The sequence below is a fragment of the Maylandia zebra genome, linkage group LG8, assembly GCF_041146795.1.
Source record: "Maylandia zebra isolate NMK-2024a linkage group LG8, Mzebra_GT3a, whole genome shotgun sequence".
Taxonomy (NCBI): Eukaryota; Metazoa; Chordata; class Actinopteri; order Cichliformes; family Cichlidae; genus Maylandia; species Maylandia zebra.
Genome location: NC_135174.1, coordinates 30,183,351 through 30,208,132, shown reverse-complemented (window position 1 = coordinate 30,208,132; position 24,782 = coordinate 30,183,351). Strand labels below are relative to the sequence as shown.

Below are 24,782 nucleotides of genomic sequence, written 5' to 3'. Positions count from 1 at the left end.
TGCATTCAGGTGTTGTAGGAAAAAAACGATCTTCAAAGCACAACCCAGACCTCAGTCATAGACAGGAAGTGTCTGCAGGCCTCAGGACCTTGATGGGTTAAATGTTGAATTTCTTTGGTGACCTCACAGCTGAAAGAAAAACCTGCTGTGTTGCTGTTTGCTTCACTATGATGAATTATCCTGCCATTGTCCTGTCAGAGGTGATACTGAACGCACCATTATTTCTTTCATATTGCTGCAAACTGCTGCACATCCAGTACGCTTTGTGCCAACGTGTCTGAGCCTTAATAACTAAAATGAGGTGAGTGTTTTTGTCTTTATTTCAAGATTCACTCACGATATCCAACACAGAGAGAAAACTCCTCAGACTCAGGAAATAATAATACATAGATATGAGGGTTTGCATGCACACAAATGTGTGGAACTGTATTATTCACAAATGATTTAAATGCAGAAAAATGCATTTAAACGACAAGCAGAGGTGTCAGTGAGAAGTTCCCAGGCTGGAACATCAGTGTGGGTGTGGTAGGCATGCCCAGATATGACCGCTTCTTGCTGCAGCTTGCTCGGCTCGTAAATCATCAGGACGTTTTGATGTTCCAACTGTCAGAATCCTCAAAACACTTTTTTTGAGATTTAAAAAACTCAGGAACCAGTTTTATTTGCTGTCTGTCGTTGTACTGCTCAGCCAAGACATAACACTACAGCTCAATACTAACCACATGCACCAGTAATTACTTCCTCCAAACCATCAGTGTGTCTTGTGACTGCAGGCAGGAAAAGGACCCAAGTGCAAACTCACAGAAATGGAACTTACCCCTGTGATTCCCTTTGTGTCACATTTGATACAGGAGCTTCTGAAACCTCCGTCTCTCTCAATTTAGAAAACAGTTTTAGAATATTGTCAGGAAGTAGGTTGTTTATTGCTTTATACATAATTTGTGCTGTGAAAAAATGAACCAGATCTGTGAATTTTAGTGTTTTTGATTTTAAGAACAGTGGATTTGTATGATCTCTGTAACTGGTGTTATGGATTATCCTCATGGCCCTTTTTTGTAATATAAAGATTGATGATAGCGAACATTTGTTGCCCCAAACCTCTGCACAGCAATGCAAATACGGTGCGATCGGTGAACAGTAGAGACTGTGGAGTGATCTGTGGCCCAGAGTGGTTTTTACTTTACTCAAAATTTAAATACTGCTTGAAATGCTGTTCTTTAAATTATTTATATGAGACTTAATTTATCATCTATTATCACACCAAGAAACTTTTGTTCAAGAACTCTTTCAGTTTCCACACCATCTACATGAATCTGCACTTGTGTGTTTCCCAAATAAGGCGATTTTAGTTTTACTTAGATTTGTTTGTTTGTTACTCGTGTCCAGCAGCTCCTTTAGATTCCCCCCAAAACAAAAAATATTTGTGTCGTCTGCAAATAATACTAATTTTAATATATCAGATACCTTACAAATATAATTTATATAAACAGTAAATCATTTAATACCCAGTACAGAGCCTTGTGGAACACCACATGCAAAGTCCAAGCATGAGGAGAAATATTCACCCAGCTTCTGTTTCCTGTCACTAATTTGTCACCCAGTGCATTACAACCCGCCTGACCCCGTACCGTTCCAGGTTATTAATTAATATGTGATGATTGATGTGGGGAATGAGGACCCAAATGCAGGACTCTTGCAATGAAGCAGTGTCTTTATTTACAGTGTAAATAAAGTTAAACCGCAACAATAAATCCCCGTGCGCTGTCTGACTCCTGTGCAGTGTTTTCTCCCAGTGCCTGTGCTCCAAAACTCTGCTTCCCAGTATTGTCCCAGGTTCTTTTATTCTTCAGGCCGGACAGAGAAGACGCAGAGTGAGAGTGGCCAGAGTATTTATAATCATTTTATTCAATCATTACCTTCCAGAAGGGAGATGTGCACGGTGCTAAGCATCTGCAGATCTGAAGCATTACAGGCCAGATGTGTATAATATAGTCTGCTCCCTCCTCCCCTACCAAACCGTCACTTTATCAATTTTAATTCAACATGTCCGCTACGTAGCTGCAAAAACATCTGCACAACTACACTCGTGTCTAGTTTTTACAACCCAAAGGTCATTTCCTGTTGTTCTCTTTTACCAGGACAAACGTGGGCGATGGTCTCTGCAACTCTGCACAAAGCTTCCTGTTCTGCACAGTTTTCAGTCTTGCTAAACAATCTAATGACCTTTATAACTCAAAGGTGGCCTTTAATATACTGGTCTGTTATTAAATGCATAAAACAAAATGCACAGCAAATAAGCGCTAGAAAACGTATTTTCCTAACACTAGTGTCCGTGCTCGCTGCCCTCTCGTCTCCACACTCCCGCAGGAAGAACAGAGACAGACGTTAATACTCCCCCCCCCCCCCATACACACACACACACACACACACACACACACACACACACACACACACACACACATGATTTTTACTGTTGGACTTGTCAGCAGCTTTTGACACGGTTGACCACGACATCCTGTTATCACGGCTAGAATCGCATGCTGGCCTAAAAGGATCTGCCCTTCAGTGGTTTCGCTCCTACTTGACAGAAAGGTTCTTTTATGTCAATATGGGCCCCCACAACTCCAAAATAGCCCCTCTTAAATACGGTGTACCTCAAGGCTCTATTTTGGGTCCCGCCCTCTTCGCACTCTATTTGCTGCCATTGGGCTCCATCTTCTCGCGGTACAGCATTTCATTTCATTGCTTTGCGGATGATCTACAGATTTATCTACCTTTAAAATCAGGATCAGATCAACCGCAGCTCTTATTACGCTGCCTTGACGACGTTAAACAGTGGTTATCATTAAATTTTTTACAGCTAAACGAAAACAAAACTGAGGTTGTCATTTTTGGCAATTTCAATCATATCGACAGCACGTTGGGTACCCTCTCCTCGTATTGTAAAACACATGTAAAAAACCTCGGAGTTTACATTGATGGTTCTTTTAAATTGAATAAGCAGGTGAGTGCAGTAGTTCAGTCCTGTTTTTTTCAGCTAAGACAGCTAGCCAGGATAAAGCCATACCTTCCGGCTGACGTCTTCGAGCGTATCATCCACCTTTTTCTTACTTGCAGATTGGACTACTGCAATTCATTGTATTATGGCCTAGATCAGGCCACCATCCATCGCCTTCAGATGGTTCAAAATGCTGCTGCTCGCCTGCTAACCGGTACCAAACGGAGAGAGCATATAACCCCAATTTTAGCCTCTTTACACTGGCTCCCTGTCCCCTACAGGATCCAATTTAAACTCTTACTTTTTGTTTTTAAGTCACTCAACGCCCGAGCCCCCCCCTACTTGTCAGAGCTCCTCTCTGCCTATGCTCCAGGAAAACCCACGAGATCTAGTTCAAAACTATTGTTGTCCATTCCACGGACTAACCTCAAATCTCGTGGTGATAGATCCTTCTCTGTGGCAGGTCCCAGACTTTGGAATAGTCTCCCCTTTAATATTAGATCTGCTCAAACTCTTGAGCAATTTAAATCTTTACTAAAGACACACTTTTACGCTCTGGCTTTTAACACATCATGACCCAAGCATTTTGGATTTATCTGAATTAGTTAGTATTGTTTCAATTCTTCTATTCTATTGTTTCTATTGTTATTATTGTATTACACTGTAGTTTTTAATTTTATTGTTATTGTTAAGCACTTTGTGCAGCATCGGCTGTTGGAAATGTGCTATATAAATAAATCTGACCTTGACCTTGACCTTGACACACACACACATTAAGGATTGTACATTAACATAAAACTTGTCGGAACCACACTGAGTCTCACCGGAGAAACACACACATGGAGAGAGAGAGTGCACAGTATGCAAACAGCCATCATAATTCATCATACAATGAGAACAGGACAAATCAACAACTGACAATGACTGATTAATATTAAAACCTGTAACATAATGTTTGCAGTTTAGTCTGTTACTGTTGCTATTTTTACCATTTCTTCTTGGAGCAACTGTAACACATAATTTCGTTAGGGATTAATAAAGTATTCTGATTGTTTCAGGATGAGCTGCCATCATCCAATCACACATCTGCTTACCTGCATCTTTTGTTTCTCCTCCTCTTCTTTTCTCTTTTTTCTAAACTGAGCACCTGATGGCTTTGAACTTTTCTTGTCCATCTTCCATTGGTTTTAATTTTGCACTCCAGTATGAACACCCATCCTGAGGGAAGTGGGGACTGGATGTCACATGGCTAAAACCCCAGAGGTTTGTGGTCTGTTTCAATGTGGAATGTTTTCCCAATTAGGAACTCTGCAAACCTCTCACAGGCCCAAGTTGAAGTGAGGGCCTCTTTCTCAATGTGAGCATATCGCTGCTCTGTTGCGCTGAGAGCTCTTGAAGTGTATGCTACTGGTTTCCACCCTAAATCGGCGTGCCGCTGGAGAAGCACTGCTCCCAAGCCATACGAAGATGAGTCAGCTGATACGCACGTTTCAGCACTTGGATCATACAGAGCAAGCCCTGGGGGTGTTGTCCGAGGCCGAGAGGGCAGTCAGGACCATCAAAAGTCTTCTTAAAAAGTCTGGTGATCCCTATCTCGCCCTTATGGCATACCGGGCCACTCCATTGGCTACAGCCCGACTGAGCTTCTCATGGGTAGGAGGATAAGGACAACTATTCCTGTCATCCCATCACAGCTAAATCCAAGAGGTACGGACACAGACAAGCTCAAAGCTACAAACGTACAGACAAAAACAAAGACAAAACTACAACCGCAGACACAGAGCACATGACATGCTACAGCGCAATCCTGGAGACAAAGTGTGGGTCTCAGACACGGATACTAGAGGGACAGTCGTGTCCATGGCAGGCTCACCGAGGTCCTACATCGTAGAGACAGCAAAGGGCACGCTGAGAAGAAACCGTTACCATCTTACACGGACACCTGGGGCACTGGAGATTTCTGTCGATCCACCAGAGGCTTCACCTGAGAACTCTGTTCCAGCTGCACAGAGTGTGTCGGTTCCAGACACTATCTCACAGGAGGCCAGCCAGCAGACTCCTGAAGCTGGGAGAAAGATCCCACCCAGGTCTAGGAGGCCTCCAGCATATCTAAAAGACTATGTTTGCTCATAGGGCTAGGAAGTGAGTGAGCAATGGGGCAGAATAATCCCCACACTCAGGCAGAGGGCTGGGTAGTCGACCCCATCCCTCATAGAGACAATGAGAAATAAAGCAAATGGTTGCACTGTTTAAACATGTTGTTTGTAGCTGCACCGAATAGTTCAGAAATGTGCACTTATGCTTGGTGTTCAGAGTTGTATACTTTGAGAGTTTATTTTTGGACATTCTGAGAAGTCTGGGTTGAAACCAGACGAGTTCAGTAAACAAGCTGTTACCAGATAAAGCATAAGGCAGTAGTATACTTTAAAGCGTGCGGGTCTAATCTGTTGTCTTGGTTATATCCCAGCATCACATCCTGTTTAGTAGGGGGGATGTAGCATCAGGTAAATGCTAAGCGGTAGGAACGTTTCTGCTGGGTTGTTGTGGGGGGCACTCATAATAAAGGACACTCATTGGAGTAATGGCGCGTCTCGTGTCTGTGAGTTATGCCTCCAGTCAAATAACATCCATAACCTCAAATAACGGAACAATTAGGACACAAGGATCTTTGAGTTTGGACTGATCAGCATGTTCTGTTTTTCAAACATGCTGAAGAGGTTCAAAAACTAACAGTGAGATTAACACAATCTCATCATGTTGCTTCCATGTGCTGCACACTTGTTTTCCGTCAGTTTTCTTAGTGTCACAAAATAAAACCATAAATACTCCTATTAAATTGTTCATGTTTGTGAACACTTGCTACTATATTGAGAATGTGTTTTGTCTTACGCAGTGATCCAGGTAACGATCTACACCACAGGCTGCAGAAGCTGCAGAGTCGTTTCACCTGGGATCTGAAGAAGGAAGACTTGGAGTTGGACGACCTTAGCAAGCAGCTGCAGCATGATATAGACCTGCAACTGGGGCAGCGGGGCGCCCTGGCCCACTCCTACAGGTTCCTGTCTTATGTGAGGTAAGCAGTGCAGAACATTGAACAGGAACCCTCAGCTAAAAGCCTTTGTTTGTGGGACATTCAAAGATAAAATCATCATAATTGGGCACAAAATAGCAACAAAGATGGAAAACAACAAGATTCAACAGTGCAAGCAGGCGTTGCTTCTGTGAAGCTGGCTTTTTACATGCACATTATTGCCAAAAATATTCACTCACCCATCCAATCACTGAATTCAGATGTTCGATTCACTTTCATGTCCACAGGTGTTGTCATGATCCTGGGTCTTTTGACCCAGCGTTTTAAGTTTGAGTTTATTTTGTTCATTAGGTTATCTAAGTTCATTTGGTTATTAGACTCCTTGTGTTTTCTTCCCCTGTATTTAAGCTTCCCCTCACCCTTCGTGTTTCATGCTGCGTGTCTTATGTTATCAAGTTTGTATTATTATGCCTAAGTGTTTCTAGTTATTATTTTCCCCTCGTGTTTCCAACCATGTTAAATCTCCCCTGCTCTTCATGCGTTTCATGTCTGTGTCTTACGTTGTCAAGTTCGGGTTGTCATGTCTATGTCTCATTATGTTTCCTGTTTTATTGTGAAGAGGTCTGGTGTTCTGTGTTCATCATGTTCAGTTTTACTCTCCCACTGTGACGTCATTATGTTCATGTGTGCCAGCTGTTTCCTCATGTGTCTCCACTTCCCCTAATCACCTCCTGTGTATTTAAGTCCTCTGTTTTCAGTGTGTGATTGTCAGGTCGTCTGTTGTCCACGCCATGTTTCCTATGCCATGCTTCCAAGTTTCTTGTCTAGGTTTTTCTTATTGCTTGTTTAGATTTCCCAGTTTAGGTTTGTGTTAATTTTGCTTCAGTTTGCCTTGCCCTTTGTTTGTACCTTTTTTTCCAGCCATATTAAACGGCTCGCTTTTTGTTAACATTCAAGTTTTGTTCCCTGTTCCTTGGAGTCTGCATTTTGGGTCCTTTTTCAATTCATACAGTCTGCCCTCGCCAGACTGTGACAGGTGTAGAAAATCAGCACCTAGGTTGCTCCCAGGAGCTCAGTGAATTTCCAGCTTTTAACCGTGATAGGATGTCACCTGTCCAGTCATAAACGTTCCTCTTTATCCGACTGTTAGTGGAATTAGAACAAGGTGGAGGAGATTGGGAGGAAGTGAAGCGGGGTCAGTGAGGATCATAGTGCAGAGTCAATCGCTGCACACCTCCAAACGTCAACATTGCGTACAGAGCTTTAGGAAATATGTTTCCATGGCGAACAGCTGCATGCAAGCCTTACATCACCAAGCATCGATGCGTGAAGCACGCCGAGCTCTAGAGACGTGTTGTCTGGAGCGACCAATCACGCTTCTCCGATGGAGGAGTCTGGGTTTGGTGGTTGCTAGGACAACAGCACAGTGTGACCTCACAAAGGTGCTTCTGAAAGAATGATCAAAAATTCCCATAAACACTCACAAGCCGGTGGAAGTCCTTCCCAGAAACGCTGAAGCTGGTGGGCTGACATCGTATTAAACCCCTTGGATCACGAGTGGGAAGTTCATGTGTGGGTGAAGTCAGGCGAGCAATTACTCTTAATAATATAATGTCTCTGCGCCGCAAAGTTTCATGGCTTTACAGGTACAAAGACGTGTCAAAACCCTGAAGACGCTGGAGCACTGCGAGTTATTCCTGTTTGTTGTCCATCCTCAGGTATCTTCAGGGTAAACCAGAGGAGGCGCTGTCGCTACTCACTGAGTCAGAGGAGAAGACGAGGGAGTGTTACGGACAGGAGAGCGAGCTGCGGCTCATTGTGACGTACGGAGACCTGGCTTGGCTGAAATACCACACCGAAGACTACGTACAGTCCCAGACTTACTGTCAGAGAGTCGAGGATATACTGGCATGTATACACCCTCAGAAACACGACTGGTTTAACCTGTTTCTAAACACGTTTTTAACACCCACCCATAAACGCTGTTATGGATCTAGAGACGCTGACTATAATAAAAACCTTTACATCTAAAGAACCCCTGCCTGTAGCCTTCATGGCTGTTATAATATCCAGACACTGATATGTTCATAAAGACTGTCACCGAAACACAAACTTCATCTCTCTTACAAACATTGTACGCACAGCTTGCGCTGCCACTGAACGAAAACACGTTCGAAGGATTTGATTTTGGTTCAAAACTTATCATAGTCAGCTGTGGAGTGGACGATCACTGAACACATGTTCAAAACATCATTTCATCATTTCTGGAGCGTCAGGGTATCCATGAACAGCTGCTCCAGATGTTTCTGCTCCAGAAACTGAATGAAAATATTTTTAATGTTAATTTCATTTTTTACATGACATTTTGCATATTAATGATCATAAACTGACCTCGCAGCCCAAAGTTCGTCAACGGTTTCAGTCATTATGTCCTGTTTATAAGGTTGAAGCTTGCTGTCAGCTGAGGCTGAAGAAGTCACCTGATGATGATGAAACATTTCTCCCACTGAAAACGTCCAGATGAACAGAATTAACTTTTCTGGGCTTTAACTTTAATCTCGGTCAAACCGATTTACTCAGAAGCAAAAACAAAGAAGAAAACAAAAGACAACAAAAAAGCTGAAATAAACACAAAGATTTAGAAATCATCAAAATGAAAACAATGTGCTGGGAGTCAGGCGTTCTCACTGGCTCTAGTAAGCCTCAGCCTCCGGTCACCTGACAGTTGGTGCTCCATCAAGCAAAAAGGTGATGTGTTGATAAATGCAGCATGTTTACAAATCGACTGTTTATTCTGTGTCACAGAAACAGTCATATTTCAAACGTTACTCGCTGCTCTTCTCCGCTGCCGCTAAGTTTTGGACAAAATGCATTCTGGGATATTTGGCTGAGCCAGGCCCACACAAGTCACAACGTTGCCTGCTCGAGGGAATGGGCGGAGCGGGAATACATCGAGGTGCTTTGAGCGTACTTGACTTTGATGTTTGAACTGGAACAGTACAGCCACTGATGAGGTTTCACAACTCCACGAGAACACATATTGTGAAAGGGCCCTGGCTTTGCATAAACACTGGAAATCAGCCAAGACTGACAACACCTAAACCTCCATGTTAGTTTAATATAAAGAGAAATGTGACAGCTCCATGTTAGACCTGTTACTGGACCACAGAGTGTGCAGGTTACCTGAGGTGTTTCTACAGGATCCAAACCTGCGATCACTCACTTACACGAAGACCCTGTTATAGCGCACACTGCCAAACAAAACAAACAAGTTCAGAAGTGTTGCACGATTCCTTTCTGGACCATGTGTATGGATATCAGACCATCTTTTCAGTTTAGCAACCAAACACTTCAGGATATTTCTGTGACAACTATAACTTTTGAAACATTAACTGCATATAACGAATGAGACAAACTAGACTAGTTTGTGCATTTGTGGCTTCTCGGCTGAAAAGTTGATAAATGTTCAGACACTGTCAAAGAATTAGCTGCAATCAAATCTATTTCTTTTAAATATACTGTGACTCTGCAGGTGAACCATCCGCCTGATCCTTCCACTGACCTCCATCCAGAAGTGTACGGGGAGAAGGGCTGGACCTTTCTTAAGTTCTCCAGTTCTTACTATACCAAAGCTGAAGACTGCTTCTGCAAAGCTTTGAAGCTGCAGCCTGATGACTGGGAGTGGAACAATGGCTATGCTATCGTCCTCTATCGCACAGAACAGGTACAATCTATCAGCCAATCAGCCTTTCGGTTTAGCATATAAGCAGTTATCCTGCTGAAGCAGACAGTCCATACGATTCTCCTGTATTAACCATTGTAGTCATTAACTTTGCAGTCGTGTTGTTGTTGATTCTTTGAGAGGTAACACCCATTAAATAAATTACATCCAGCAAACTTATGGAGCTCTTATCTTCAGAATGTTAATGATTGGTATCCCGAGGAATCACCAGCCACTAAACGGCTTCGTCGAGCCCTGGAAATAAATCCGGATGATGGCGTTTTGATGTCCATGCTGGCTCTGAAGCTGGTCCACGACACGAACAAACACACAGAGGCTAAAGGTTTGGTGAAGAAGGCCCTGGAAGTCGGACAGGACAACACTCAAGTCACCCGCTACGTAGCAAAATATCTCCGCAACCAGGTAAAACATCTGTAGCTTATAGGAAAAACATACTGGTCTTGATGGCGAATCAAGGGACTCGAGATAAAATATTGGTTTTATGCTTCTAACGTCTCGTCTCTCCAACGTTACCGTGACTCGTCCCTGTTCTAGGATCAGGTGGATGAGTCTATCGATCTGCTGAAGAGTATGCTGGAGAAGAAAAGCCAGTCATCTTTCATTCATCACCAGCTTGCTCTGTGTTATGAGAAGAAGAAGAATAAGCTGCTTGGGAAAAGAGTCCGACCAGAGTCAGGTACTGCACTGTACTCTGTTTATACTCTCATCAGCAGGTAGGACCTGGTATAAAGTTCTTCCAGTCGGGTAAGTATTTGGACAGAGATACGATCTTTATTATTGTGCCTCTGCACACCACAGCAGGTCTCAAATAAAGCAATCAACATTTCAATTCAATTCAATTCAATTTTATTTATATAGCGCCAAATCACAACATAAGTCGCCTCAAGGCGCTTCATAGATACAGAGAAAAACCCAACAATCATATGACCCCCTATGAGCAGCACTTTGGCAACAGTGGGAAGGAAAAACTCCCTTTTAACAGGAAGAAACCTCCGGCAGAACCAGGCTCAGGGAGGGGCGGGGCCATCTGCTGTGATTGGTTGGGGTGAGAGAAGGAAGACAGGATAAAGACATGCTGTGGAAGAGAGACAGAGGTTAATAACAGATATGATTCAATGCAGAGAGGTCTGTTAATACATAGTGAGTGAGAAAGGTGACTGGAAAGGAAAAACTCAATGCATCATGGGAATCCCCGGCAGTCTATGTCTATTGCAACATGTGAATACATTTTCAGGTTTAATCCAGTCTTTAAGTCTGACATCATTAGCTGTTTCTGGGCCCAAACTATGCTTCAGGACACTGCGGCTTCACTAAGTTACGAACGGTCTAAATTCTTTCATCTTTAATAAAATGTGCTGCTGCTTTACCAGGTGTAACAATTAAGTTTAACATCCAGGCATCCATGAAAACAGGATTTATGAAGTTTAACGGAGTTAGAAGTTAGCAGGAAGTTAGCTCGCTAGTGTCCCGAATTCTCTGATGTTGTGCTGAGAACAAACAACCAAGACTCAGAGCAGGTCCAGTCAATCGCTGCTGCGAAGATATCCTCCAAAACCATGTTCAAACCTCGAAAACGGAAAGATGGCGTTAAGTTACAAAGAGAAGCTGGGAACACTCACCGCTGTTGTGTCATAAAAAAGTCTAACGATCAACTTTGACGTTTAAAGCGTTTCAATCGATCAGTTGTTTACATCACTCAACACAAGCAGAACTGCATCACTGCAGCAGAAGACACATCGTCCACATGCAGAAGCACATCTCTGTGTAGTGACTGGTATCATGATCTAAACAGGCCAATGTTCAGCATTCAGACTACAGGTGAAGAATAGTCAAACCAGATGTTTCCCGTTATGTTGATATCAGCTAGTCCAGTACACACCTACACAGCATGTTAACAAACCGTGAAAAAAGCCACACAAAAATGAATGATTGTAAGGGTTTCTATACATTAGTATGTACGAAGGGTATGTTGTGACTTAGCTTAAAAATTACAGCGGTCCCTCGCTATAACACGGTTCACCTTTCACCTCGCTGTTTCGCAGATTTTTTAGTGCAAGTTTGCTTATTTTTTTACGTCACATTGTGTCCTGCGTCCTGATCGCTGCAGACGATCTCCTCCGTCTCTCCTGTACAGTACAGAATCGCTGCATCGATGCTAGCAGTGTGACTCTGAAGTGCAGCGCTGTATGTCCACGATGTCCACCAAACGTTTTGCACCGTCAAAAATAAAATCGGCTCCTTGATTTCACCTCTCGCTGGTTATTTTTAGAACATAACACCCGCGATAAACGAGGGACAGCTGAGAAATATAACATTTGAATCCTTTTCTCTTTTGCTCTGAGGCGCGGGGGGAAAATATCGACAAGTCGATGAACATCATTTACAGATATATTGGGTAAATGCCCGAGACATCTATAGAAATGTAAATCGCCGCTTGATTCATTCATTTGCTTGTTTTGGACCGTAAACCAGGCGCGAATAGGACACCGGAAACACAGCTCCCCACAGGAGTTTCCGCACCGGAAGTAGCATATGCTAACGTGCACATAGTCTATTATGGTTAGTAACAGTTAAATGCAACTCCTTTTTTGGTAATCTTCTATAACACTTAGAAAGGTGTCTCAATTGCCTTTCACCTCAGCTGCTTCCTGTTGTTCTCGTTAGTGGGCCCATGATCGTATATACCACATCCTGAGTACATCCTGTTATAACCGTCGCTGTGCAGGGCAGTTACAAGCGAAACACTTCTAAGGCTCTATGCTGTGTATGTTCATTAGCTTCTGGATTAATATGTCACTAATTAAAGCACTACCACCTAATATATTTCCCACACTAGTTTCCACCTAAACATGATATAGCATGTTCTGACTGAGAGATTTCTGACAAATTCAAACGTACAGCTCTGCTATCACTTCCAACATGGTATAATAGCTGGTATATAATGATGTGCTACGTGATCGCTAGCGACACAGCTATGTTAGCATAAACAGTGAAGCTGGAGGATGAACACTAACTTCTTTCCACTCGATAAAAGTTAACGTGAGGGTTCCTGATGGTTAGAGACAAATACAGTCGCATGGCAGGATGCTGTAAACGGACCAAACTTCAGTCAGGAGAACAACTGAGATAATCCATCCACAATACGAGGTTAGTCATTCATATACTGCTGCTGGGCTGCAGTTACATCGTAAGGGTTTAAAATGAACAGCGGTAATAAAAACAGAGAGAGGCCAACAGCGATCACTGACTGATTTTAGGGGCTTGTTCGGATTAAATAGAACAAGATACAAAACATTAAAACATGTTAAAAACACAACAGCCTTAAACACAGAGGAGTTTGGACCGGAGCAGTGTTCATACGTCATCACTCAAAGACTGGACACAAGGGCGTGTTTAATATTTCAGTCAGTAACACCTGTTTTTATCCAATAGAGGTGCAGCATTGGAGACGTCTTTGTATTCAGCATCTGGAGGAATCAGTGAGGCTCAAGAAGGGTTTCAATGCTGCAAAAGCTCTGCTGGCTCTGCAGTACGCAGATAACTTTGAAAGAAGGAGGTATGTTTACCTGTCAGTTTGTTTCCAATGAAATATTCTCAGTGTTGGTTTTATGTTTATTTTAAAAAGCTGGTAGTAATGACACAGGTAGAAGAACGGTTGGACTAAACCTGACCAACGTGATCACTTATGGAATAAAACAGTGTTGAATCATATTACCAAAGCTGGAAACAAGTGTGTGAAGGAAACTTTGACCCCTGTGGTCACACCAACATTATGTCAGATTGGACAGTTTTACTCGACTGTATTGATGTTTCTACAGACTGTCATCAGATGGACTGTTGATTCCAAAAACATTTGATGCATTGATTCTTTTTGTGTCTAAGCTTTGTGTTTGTTGCTTCAGAGCTCAGCAGATGTTTGATGATGTGCTGCAGACATTAGAGGATGAACCTCCAGGCATCTGTCAGTACATCTACCGGTATTATGCAGAGTTCTGCTACTATCACACCCCTCAGAAAGACCTCGGACTCACCTATTACAAAAAGGTATGGATCGTCCAAAACTGCATTCAGACTGCAGGTGTGCATGCCAGGTGCATACGCCAGGTGCAACCAGTATTAGCGAACGGGCCTCTGAGGCAGACGGACATTTGGAAAGTCGAGCTGTGGACAGTTAACCGTCTGCTAACGTGTCCTGTGCTGCATCCAACAGGCTCTGGAGTTATGCATCAACACATCACATTGGAAGCACTGTGTGAAGGTTGGCCAGCTTCTCACTCTGCTTTATGCAAAACTAATGCAAACTCAACCTCATCTTAGTAAACAGGAAGTAACCTTCAGGTATTCTTTTGCAGAAACTGACGACGATAGCTGAGGGACGCCTCGAAAAGAATCGCAGCGACGCCGCGTCCTATGGCATCCTGGGAGCAGTGGCCAGAGCTGAGGGCAATCGGAGCAGGGCTGTGAGAAATTATGAGCGCGCTCTGGAATTAGACGCCAGCAACGACGAGTATCTGTCAGCCTTGTACGAGCTGCGCCTGGATCTGACCGCACACAGGGAAGAGAAAGATCGCCCGGAGGAGAAGCTTCCAGAGGTCGTGTGAAAAAGTTTGTACCAGGAAGGCCACCGTTTGAACGAGGTTCCAGAACCACAGCTCAGAAATGCTCGGCTACGTCACATCACACCTGGGAACCGCTACATCGATCACTACGGCCGACTCCTTCTGTTTGTCTACCACCACTATGTCCGGTTGGTTAGCCACCACCTGTTTGTCCGTCTGTATCTGCAAGTCCCACAGGATCTTAGCTCGGTCATTCTCCACCACCTCCCATGTTGACCTCGGGGCTTCCAGATGTTTCTGTATACTATGCTGGCCACTTGGCTATGGCGTTCCATGTATGCCCTGCATGCTAGCATCTTGTCTCTGGGTCATCTTTACACAGCCTGCACCTGGGGTCTTACCTGGTGTGGCAGACCCCAGCCTCTAAAAAATAAAAGCAGCTTAAATGTTAAAGAAGAGTTTTTCTGGTCTTTATTTTTAATATCTGACATTTAAACAGCACAGTCATGGCACTCAAACTGGGCACTCCGCATCGACTCACCGGGTTGCCCAACATCACAACTCTTCACATCAACATGATGAAAACAGTCCAACTCCACCCTGAAGACACTTTGGGCTTTTATTTTGAAGGTCTGCCTATCAGGTTGCAGCTGTACTTCCTCTCCTGATGGCCATAAAATGTTGTTTTATTTTATGTGTGTGTGTGTCAGTGCTGGGTGGTTTTGTGTGTGTGCGCTGCAGTAAAGTCCAGCTGTGTGTCCTCGGCGGCGGTCAGGGCGCACTCGAGTCTTCTCTGCAACTCGGCGTCAAGCAGCGTCGCTCCGACCACAAAATGATCCTGACACAAAGCAAAGCGATAGTCGGTCATCAATCAGTCACATGACTCACTAAAGTTTAAAATATTTTAGTTTGACTTTCAAACCTTCTTCTTGAGGCTTGGTGATGCTACAGGGGGGTTAAAGGTCATATCTTTGATGCTGTAGTCGTCAAACAGCTCCACAGATGACCTGCAGGGGGCAACGTTCACACTTCAGAAAAACGAAACTTTTAAAGGAGCAGTACACCGTTTTCACTGATCCTCACACAGGCCAAGCTTTCTGATTAAACACAGGTGATGTGTGTGTACCTGCGACTCAGCTCCGCACTGAGCGCCGCCGAGCCTTCAGAGGGAGCGCCCTGACTCAGGTGGACTGCAAACCGCCGCACGACCGGGTGGTAATGTCTCTGAAAGAGCACAAACACCGCGCAGCTACATTCAAAAACACGTGGGGCCATGTGTGCACCTGCATACCTGTGTGTGTGTGTGTCTGCAGTGTGTGTGTACCTGCAGTGTGTGTAGCTCCCACAGTGCTGTGTTCTGAGCGTTGCAGTGTTCAGGTTCGTCGAGCTCCGGCAGGTAGAACCCACTGCCCTGAATCTCGTTGTCCAGCAGGAAGTCACACTTTGGGAAGGACTGAGACACACACACACACGTCAAACTTCTACCTGTACAACTACTTGAATTACTGAGCAGCTGTTAGGTAACCACACCTCTTTTCAAGTGACTGAATCAGACTTTTATATAGCAACAAATCACGACAGTCACGTCGAGGTGCTTCATGCTGTAATGTAAAGAGTGTAGGAGCGTCCACTAACACAGAGAAAACCCCTGAAATCACGATCGATGAGTAAGCACTCTGCCGACAGTGGGACCGGGCGGGGAGGAGTTCTGCTCAGGGAGGGTTGGCGGTTGGGGACGAGGGGACGAAGACAGGATGTCAACACACACGTTCAGACTCACATGCATCGTGGTTCGGTTGGCGGCAAGAATTCCCACGCTGGCGTTGGGCATTACGTGCAGACTGATCGTGCTCAGCCTTTTGACAAACGCCATCGCCCTCTGTAGGGTCACCTGCTTCCTGCGGCGGGTCAGCATTGCGTCCAGACACCGCAGTACAATGATGGCGTCATCGTTGGGCGCCCCTGAGGGATTCAAAGCGTGGCTGTTAAAACAATCATGTGACGTGTGATGTCATACTGCCGGTTCAAAGTGAGGCTAACTGACCTGCGTGGAGCCTGGGCAGCAGTTTATATAACTGAGAGTAAAAGTTGAGCGGGTCGATGTTCAGGACGTCACCTGATACACAAACAAACTTTATTGATCCAGGAAACTCAACAGGAAGTGACATCATGTGCAGGAAACACACCTGACTTTTCAAAGAGTTTTTAAAAATAATTTATTGGTCTATCTCAGTGAGAATAAACTGTAGCCAGTGCTATTGCTGAGCAGTGCTGCACATGTGCCTCTGTGAGCCTAACACGAACACATACGTTTGTCTATGTCACTGGGAGGGGACCCTTACATATTCCCAGGACTACAATCCAAGTCTGAACCTTTAAAACAACTCGTTATTGCAGCTTATTTAAATAAACATCCACAAATGTCTCGACATTGATACACAAAGAAGGTCCTGACTTCTTGTGATCATATAACAAAAATATTTAAAATGGCTTCAAAGGTCTTCATCAGACTAAGGTCTTCACAAGTCAGATATACGAGCACACACACAGAGTCTGACCTTGTCCTGACAGGATGGTGAAGACGGTCTGGATGCAGTGCAGCGTCTCCTTATTGGACAAATCCTGCAGGTATAAATAAAGAAACAAAAATAAATAAAGAACTATTTGTGACACCAAACTAGCAGGTGACTCTGCAGGGGGCGGGGTCAAATATGAACACTCACTCCTGCATGGATGAGGTCCTGCAGCACGTTGAGCAGGTCATCAAAGAACTCCAGGTTGATGAGGTGAGCAAAACTGACAGGAAATGACATCATATTCAGCACTATAGTAGTACTAAAGATTGTGTGTGTGTGTGTGTGTGTGTGTGTGTGTGTGTGTGTGTGTGTGTGTGTGTGTGTGTGTGCGCGCACTTGGCGAGCCCCTCCAGAACTGCAGGGAGAAGAACTGATTTCTGAGCCTTCTTCAAAATCCTGAAGTAAATGAGGAAGACGATGTTCAGCGTCTCTGTGTGCTGGAGAGGAAGAGCAGAGGGGTGAGGAGGAGGAGGAGGAGGAGTGTCCTTCCTCTCACCGTACACGCTCGTGACCTTTCAACTCACCAGCTTGATCTTCTTGTCTTTGCTCTCTGAGGCTTCGGCTTCCAGCAGCTCCTTCTCCAGCTTCTCCTCAGCCTTCTTCCACTACACACACACACACACACACGCACACACGCACACACACACACGCACACACACACACACACACACACACACACACACACACACACACACACACAGGTTGGTGTCTCTCACTGCCCCCTGCTGGACGGACTGAGAAATCCCTGAGCATCAGCTCATCACAGAGGAAGTTGTTAATGCTTCTTATATTAATGCTCATAGACTTCAGTGAATTCGCACGAGCATGTAGAAACATTTTATTCTGACTCACATGTTCTTCTCGTGTTTTTGTTACTTTGCTAATATTTCCTCAGGTTATTGTAAGAATTGTTTTTTATATTTTGCCCCAGTAACATTAACTTTTCATTGACACATTCTCTTATTCTCACATTATTATGTTTGGAGTTTATTTTAAATTAAAAATATCTTTTACACGTTTCGCCCATATTTGGATCCTTTGTTTACCTTGTGATCGTGAGCAGATCATCTCTTTGTGCTGATGTTTCTGGCACAAACGTTTGAATGAACACGTGTTCCTGTTTCTAAAGCCTGAGTTTCTCTCACTGTTCGTCTGCTGCTGCAGCTCCAGCCCTTAAAATGAACGAGGCCTCGTTAACGGGGCTGTCGGGGGCGGAGCCGACCGCTGAAACAACCAATAAGGACTCGGTGCGAGGGTTTACCTTCCTCTGCATCCTCGACAGGTTCTTCTTCCTCTCCTTGTTGGTCATGAACTTCTTCTTTGGTGCCGCAGCCTCGATGTCCTTCTTCATCTCCACCTCTTTAATCCTCAGACTCAGCAGCGTCCGCAGCAGCTGGAGGGGGCGGAGTTAACAGCGTCTGATTAATAATTTATCAACAGTCTTCTCGGAGTGGGCGTGGCCTGGATACGTTTCGTTCGTTACCTCGGGTCGGACGTTGTAGTTCAGGCTCTTCACGAGGCCGGAGATAACTCGCACCGTGGCCAGCGAGGCCCCGCCCGCTCTGTCCTGCTGGAAGAGCTTCCTGAACGCGTCACAGCACACGCCGGACACCTGAAACACAAAGAGCACGTGAAGGCGTCGCACAATGCTGGGCTGCGCTGCGGCGCCCATGAGACTCACCTTCTTGGTGGAGTCGTTCATCAGCGGCGCCAGGACGACCACAATGTTGTTGTGGAAGTTGAAGTGAGGCAGAGCGACGAGCAGCTCGCACAGGCAGCGGACGGCGACCTCGGCCAGCCCGCCGTACGCCTGCAGCGCCACCGCCTGACTGCGCTTCTTCTTCTTCTGCTTCCAGTCTGTGGGCGGAGATGAGCGGTCAGGGCGCCGTGAGGTGTGCGGGTGTCAGTGTGTGGCTGTTGCTATGGTGACGGAGGCGTACCTTTGACAGTCTGCTCCAGGTCCTCCAGGTAGAACTTGTACTGACTCACCAAACCCTCCTCGAACTCTCGGAGCACCTGCGTCTCCTTCTTCACCTGGAAGACGGCGAGCGGCAGAAGCAGCAGGTTAAAACGTGGCGACTGTGGCGACCTGCCGCCAGGCGCTTCCTCTACAAACAAACTCACAAACGCACCTTAGCGGTCTTCTCCGCCGAGGTCAGAGGTCGGATCCTGTAGGTGGGGGCGATGTCTTTGAAGACCTCCATCAAAGAAACCATCACCAGCTTTCTGACCGTCACCGCCACGCTGGGGTCGGCCTCCATCAGCATCCCCCGCAGCTCCTTCACGCGCTTTATCTGTCACACACGACGTCACGTTAAACACACACATACACGCCACGAGCCTGATCCCAGAGCGGCGCCCGGCCTTACGCTGCCGATGGGGTCCGACACGATGGCCGACGCCAGGCCGGCGATGGTCAGCTTCCTCTCGTTAAGCTTCTGATTCCTGAGCCGCTCTCTCTGCGCCGGCGTCATCTCCTGGCAGCTCGGTGGCTCCGCCTCTGCAAGGAGGACACGTGACAGATGAGAGGACGCCTCAGCCTCGTCACGGAGGCGTTTACCCCGCCGTGCCTGCGGAGTTTAATTCTTATTCCAAAAGTTCTGATCGCTTTTCATACCTGTGTCGACATCATCAGGCTCCTCCTCCTGCTCCTCCTCCTGCTCCTCCCCCTGCTCCTGCTCCTCCGGCTGCTTCTCCACCACTGAAAGAACAGAGGGAGACGTTTCGACACAGCCGCACAGAACCAATCAGATTGATCAGGGATCAACGCAGCACGCCGTACCCCTCTCGACGCTCTGTGGGATCACGCCCGTCTTGTCTTTGATCGGCAGCAGGTGGATCACTTCCTTTTCCTCCGTCCTCGCCATCTTCCTGGGAACCTTCTCGTAGCTGCGAGCTACGTCCGATTTCCGCTTCTTCCCGCCATGCACCGGCCCGCTGGGACGCCCCGCCGCACCACACAAACGCACCTCAGTCACTGTGCATCACACCTGCTTCTGTATCTAAATATGGTTTGTGTGTGTGTGTGTTGGAGTTACCATGACGACAGGTCCCTGGTGATGAAGGACGCCTGGCGAGCCATGGCGGTCATCTGCTGCAGGTCTTCCTGCTCCATCATGTCTGTGGGTAAGCTCTCCAGAAACTCCTCCTCCTCCTCCTCCTCCTCCTCTGTACGAGCAGGAGCAGGGTCAGACAGTTCTGGTCTCTGATTGGTTTACAGCAGACGTTAGTAATCACGTGATCGTTTGCCGCTCACCTGGTCTCTTCCTGTACGTCTCCAGGGGGCGGGGCGTTTCGCCGACGGCGCCCTTCACCGCCTGCCTCAGCCTTTTCTGCTCCTTGCGCTGCTTCTTGGCGACGTTCTGCTGCTTCAGCTGGCGGTTCTTCAGCTTGTTCTCCAGCTTCACGCCACTCGTCTTCAGCAGGCGGCGAAACGTCGGCCGCCGCTTCTTCGAGCGAGGCTGCGGAGCGTCAGAGGAAAGAAGGAGAGGTGTTCAGCAATGATGTCACGGTCCATGGAGGCTCTGGCTTGGATCCTGTGAACACCTGACGCTGTGTGACCGACTCTAAACCGACCAATCAGAGACAAACTCAGCGTCGAGCTGCTGATTTACTGGACTCACTGTGGGCGTGGCGCTCAGACGCTCTGCCGCCTCAATACTACCTCGCACTACACAGTACTACCTCCCACTACACAATACTACCTCCCACTACACAGTACTACCTCGCACTACACAGTACTACCTCCCACTACACAGTACTACCTCCCACTACACAGTACTACCTCCCACTACACAATACTACCTCGCACTACACAGTACTACCTCGCACTACACAGTACTACCTCGCACTACACAGTACTACCTCGCACTACACAATACTACCTCGCACTACACAGTACTACCTCGCACTACACAGTACTACCTCACACTACACAGTACTACCTCGCACTACACAGTACTACCTCACACTACACAATACTACCTCGCACTACACAGTACTACCTCGCACTACACAATACTACCTCCCACTACACAGTATTACCTCGCACTACACAGTACTACCTCCCACTACACAGTATTACCTCGCACTACACAGTACTACCTCACACTACACAGTACTACCACCCACTACACAGTACTACCTCGCACTACACAGTACTACCTCGCACTACACAATACTACCTCGCACTACACAATACTACCTCGCACTACACAGTACTACCTCGCACTACACAATACTACCTCGCACTACACAGTACTACCTCGCACTACACAGTACTACCTCGCACTACACAGTACTACCTCACACTACACAGTACTACCTCGCACTACACAGTACTACCTCACACTACACAATACTACCTCGCACTACACAGTACTACCTCACACTACACAATACTACCTCGCACTACACAGTACTACCTCGCACTACACAATACTACCTCCCACTACACAGTATTACCTCGCACTACACAGTACTACCTCCCACTACACAGTATTACCTCGCACTACACAGTACTACCTCCCACTACACAATACTACCTCGCACTACACAGTACTACCTCACACTACACAGTACTACCTCGCACTACACAGTACTACCTCACACTACACAGTACTACCTCGCACTAGGGCTGCCACGATTAGTCGACTAGTCACGACTGATTTAATAGTCGACGCGTCGTTTGAAGCTTTGTAAGATCCCAAAAGACGCAGGAATGAGTAGCAGGATTTAAGAGTGTAATAACGGACTGAAACAGAAGATGGCAGCACTGCATGTACAAGGATGTCAGCTGCCCTTAAACCCCGAAGAAGAAGAAGCTGTGTCCCAGAATTCATAGCGCGGCCCAGCTCAGTTTCCTACGGAGCCCCGCAGGGGACATGGGAGAAAAAAAAAAAATTAAGACGGACTTTTGCGAGAGCTCGCAAAAGTTTTAGCCGCATTCTTCGGAGGCCGCCAGCTCGAAGCCGACCGGGAGGTCGAGGCACGATGTGCTGGGAAAGCGGTGTTCCTCCCGGCTGTAGTAGGTCTCGACCTCCCGTTAGCTTCGAGCTAGTGGGTGTCAGATCTCCAAAAACGTCGGAGCACTTTTGCAAATATGTGATGTCTTGTAAACCGAGCAGGTATCTGACGTTTACACAACTACATTCACGCCTCAAAATATCTTAAAAGTGTATTTTGTGACCCAAAAAGAGTAATATTACAACTAAGTAGCTGCCGCCATTGTTGGAGTTTTGCGAGATCTCGCAAAAGTCCGTCTTAATTTTTTTTTCTCCCTAATTTTTTTTTTCTCCCATGTCCCCTGCGGGGCTCCGTAGTTTCCAACAATGGCGGCAGCTAGTTAGTTTTAATATTACTCTTATTATTCTTTCTGGGTCACAAAATAAACGTTTAACATATTTTCATGGAGAATGTAGCTGTGTAAACCTCAAATATCTGCTCAGTTTATCAGGACACCGCATATTTTCAAAAGCGCTCCGACGTTTTCGGAGACGTCTGTTACCCACTAGCTCGATAGCTAGCCGGGGGCTAGGTCACTAGAGCCGTGAGAACACCGGACTCCCGGCAAATCGTTTTCAAACCCACCGCCATCTTTCGCTACTCAGGTTAAACATGATATATAAGTCACTTAGATAAATTAAAAATGTTATTGTTTGGCTTTTTTCAGTGTTTTGTTCCTGAGTAAATCGGTTTGTCTGAGATTAAAGTTATAGTTTTTACACAGCTGAATAAACGTCAAGCAGACAGCTGATTATCAGAAGTGTGAGATGCTGGAGAATTTACTCCGGTGTCCTGTTATATTTTAGATAGCAAGGAGTTTATTAAACTTCACCGAAACAATCTGCAAATTTCATTAAAATGTAACAAACTATCATCTTGTCTTTATTTTTAGTTAGCACCTTAAAAGCTTAAAGCTGTAAGCTAATGATAGTTATATAAGAGCAGATGCTGCTGGTGCAATAAGCTGTAGTTTTACGTCCAATGGATGATGATCTGATTAGTCGACTAATCGCAAAAATAATCAGTGACTAGTCGACTATCAAAATAATCGTTTGTGGCAGCCCTACCTCGCACTACACAGTACTACCTCAGTCCCAGGTACTTAAATTTAATAATCAAAATTTTAATCATATACGTAATAATTTAAATATGAATGTTGCAAAAACTTATTTTTACTCAATGATCATCTCTCATATGGACTATTGTTTGACGTCCTGGTCACTTGCTTGTCCAACAACACTTAAAACTATTGAAAACATTTAGACGTTTAAAACTACTTGACAAAAAACCGACCTCCCACCACCACTGTCATGTGTTAAAAAACATAAATTACTGAACTTCAATAACTTAGTGAAACTTAAAAGAGTTTAATATATAAAGTCTTACACTCCTTTGCTCCACCACCACTAAAGCAGGTCATTAGGCATAAAGAAAGCTCAGACAGGACCACTCGAGCTACAATCTGAGGAGACGTGTTTATACCCCACAGACGGACAGCATTTGGGCAGAACGTCCTCTCTGTCCAGGAGGCCATCTGTGGAACAGTCTTCCTCAACCCATTAGAGAATGCTCTACATTCAATTTGTTTAAGGCAAAGGTTAAAAACTGGTTATGGACAAATCAAGTGTGTGATCATGTATGAGTTGTATAGTTTTAATGTTTTATTTGGGAACAGAATGGTGTGTATGTGTAAGTTTGGTGATGGAGTTTTTATTATGAATGAATGATGAATTTTTATGTCTATTTTGTTATGCTTAAGGACAACAGATGGAAGTTAGCCTTTGGCTATAATCTGGCATGTTTACATTCATGTAATTTTTTTTTTTACATTTATGTTCATTAACATGCACTGTCCTAAATAAAATAAATAAATACTACACAGTACTACCTCATACTGCCTGGTACTACAGGACACTACATGTGCTACGTAGCTGGGTGGATGATGAGGTGTGTTTCTTTCCTGAGTGGGACACAGAGTGGCTGACTCGGGGCAGACCATCAGACACTGAGTCCTTCCACGTGACCGTTTGTGATGTTGTCAGGCGTAAAGCAGCAGCGGGCTCTGATGGAGGCGCCATCACCGTGTGTGCTCGGACCACACTCCGTTCAATGCGCCGTTATTTTGGGGCTCTGGTATCCCTCTGAACACCCGGGAGCTGTTTTAAAATGAGTCTGACTCTAAAATCGTGGGTTTTCTGTGGACTCGGGCTGTGAGGACACAGACGCTTTGAGCATGTTTGTTCTCTCAGACCAGACTCCGTTCATTAAACGGCGGATTTAAGCCTCTCACTCACCGGGCCCATGGCTGCAGGACGTTCCGGTGTCTCCGATGTGTCAGGCCGGACTACAGTCGTTCCCGCTCGGTCACTTTGGTTCGGAGTGTTTTGGTGCCGAGATGCGGGTTACCTCCACACGTTGCTCTCCAAAAACCCGGAAACAGAAAAGTAACCGCCCTTCTGTGACGAGAGGACAGCGCCCCCCGCGGCCGGAGGACAGGACCAGTTTTTTTCTGCTGGACTGGAGCGCGCCTCAGACGCCTACGGCTCTCCGCGAGGCCTCCACGGGGAGATTTACCGATGTTGCTTCAAACAGACTCAAGAGAAAAAGTGTGTGTGTGTAATCTGATTATTTTCCCTCGGATTCAGACTCCCTGAGGTCCTGCCATGCTTCCTGGACGTGTTCTCTATGCACCTTTCAGGACCTTGAAACGTTCTTGAGGACCTGAGGTGGAGTAGTTCATGTGACACGGAACACGTGATGACTGCGCATTCAGTAGACTAACAGCTGGAGGGTTTTGTCATTGTCCATATTTTAAGGGAGTTTTCTTTACGATGGGAAAATGTTTTGTTTCTTTAAGTTCCCCAAGAAGAAT

General features: G+C 45.6%; 2 protein-coding genes across 3 annotated transcripts; one reads left to right on the top strand and one right to left on the bottom strand.

Moving 5' to 3' along the window:
- Positions 1–43: 43 nt before the first annotated feature.
- LOC101478727 (interferon-induced protein with tetratricopeptide repeats 5) lies at positions 44–14,786 on the top strand. The gene is made up of 10 exons (XM_004565225.4): positions 44–301; positions 5,892–6,071; positions 7,748–7,937; positions 9,562–9,753; positions 9,949–10,173; positions 10,306–10,447; positions 13,204–13,327; positions 13,674–13,815; positions 13,982–14,029; positions 14,124–14,786. The coding sequence occupies exons 1-10, from the start codon at positions 297–299 to the stop codon at positions 14,370–14,372; spliced, it is 1,497 nt and encodes a 498-aa protein (XP_004565282.2). The 5' UTR covers positions 44–296; the 3' UTR covers positions 14,373–14,786.
- On the bottom strand, positions 14,785–24,587 carry noc3l (NOC3-like DNA replication regulator). Of its 2 annotated transcripts, none has more exons than XM_076887790.1 (21): positions 24,205–24,587; positions 20,163–20,367; positions 19,945–20,074; positions 19,689–19,843; positions 19,524–19,607; positions 19,276–19,406; positions 19,039–19,200; positions 18,847–18,940; positions 18,588–18,763; positions 18,390–18,518; positions 18,168–18,299; positions 17,431–17,511; positions 17,243–17,343; positions 17,054–17,126; positions 16,889–16,952; positions 16,375–16,446; positions 16,111–16,292; positions 15,655–15,783; positions 15,457–15,554; positions 15,253–15,337; positions 14,785–15,168 (listed from the first exon to the last, which is right to left on the bottom strand). In XM_076887790.1, the coding sequence occupies exons 1-21, from the start codon at positions 24,211–24,213 to the stop codon at positions 15,037–15,039; spliced, it is 2,424 nt and encodes an 807-aa protein (XP_076743905.1). In that variant the 5' UTR covers positions 24,214–24,587; the 3' UTR covers positions 14,785–15,036. The 2 variants fall into 2 exon arrangements, with proteins under 2 accessions (XP_076743905.1, XP_076743906.1); XM_076887791.1 differs by having other exon boundaries at positions 19,945–20,069; positions 20,164–20,367.
- Positions 24,588–24,782: the final 195 nt, after the last annotated feature.

Bases quoted from the DNA above. Each gene is read 5' to 3' on its own strand.
- LOC101478727 (XM_004565225.4), top strand. The intron at 6,072-7,747 runs GTAAGCAGTGCA...GTCCATCCTCAG, and splicing joins AGGTTCCTGTCTTATGTGAG to GTATCTTCAGGGTAAACCAG. The intron at 10,448-13,203 runs GTACTGCACTGT...TTTATCCAATAG, and splicing joins AAGAGTCCGACCAGAGTCAG to AGGTGCAGCATTGGAGACGT.
- noc3l (XM_076887790.1), bottom strand. The intron at 18,941-19,038 runs GTGCGTTTGTGA...GCCGTCTTCCAG, and splicing joins CGGCGGAGAAGACCGCTAAG to GTGAAGAAGGAGACGCAGGT. The intron at 15,169-15,252 runs GTTTGAAAGTCA...GCTTTGTGTCAG, and splicing joins CACCAAGCCTCAAGAAGAAG to GATCATTTTGTGGTCGGAGC.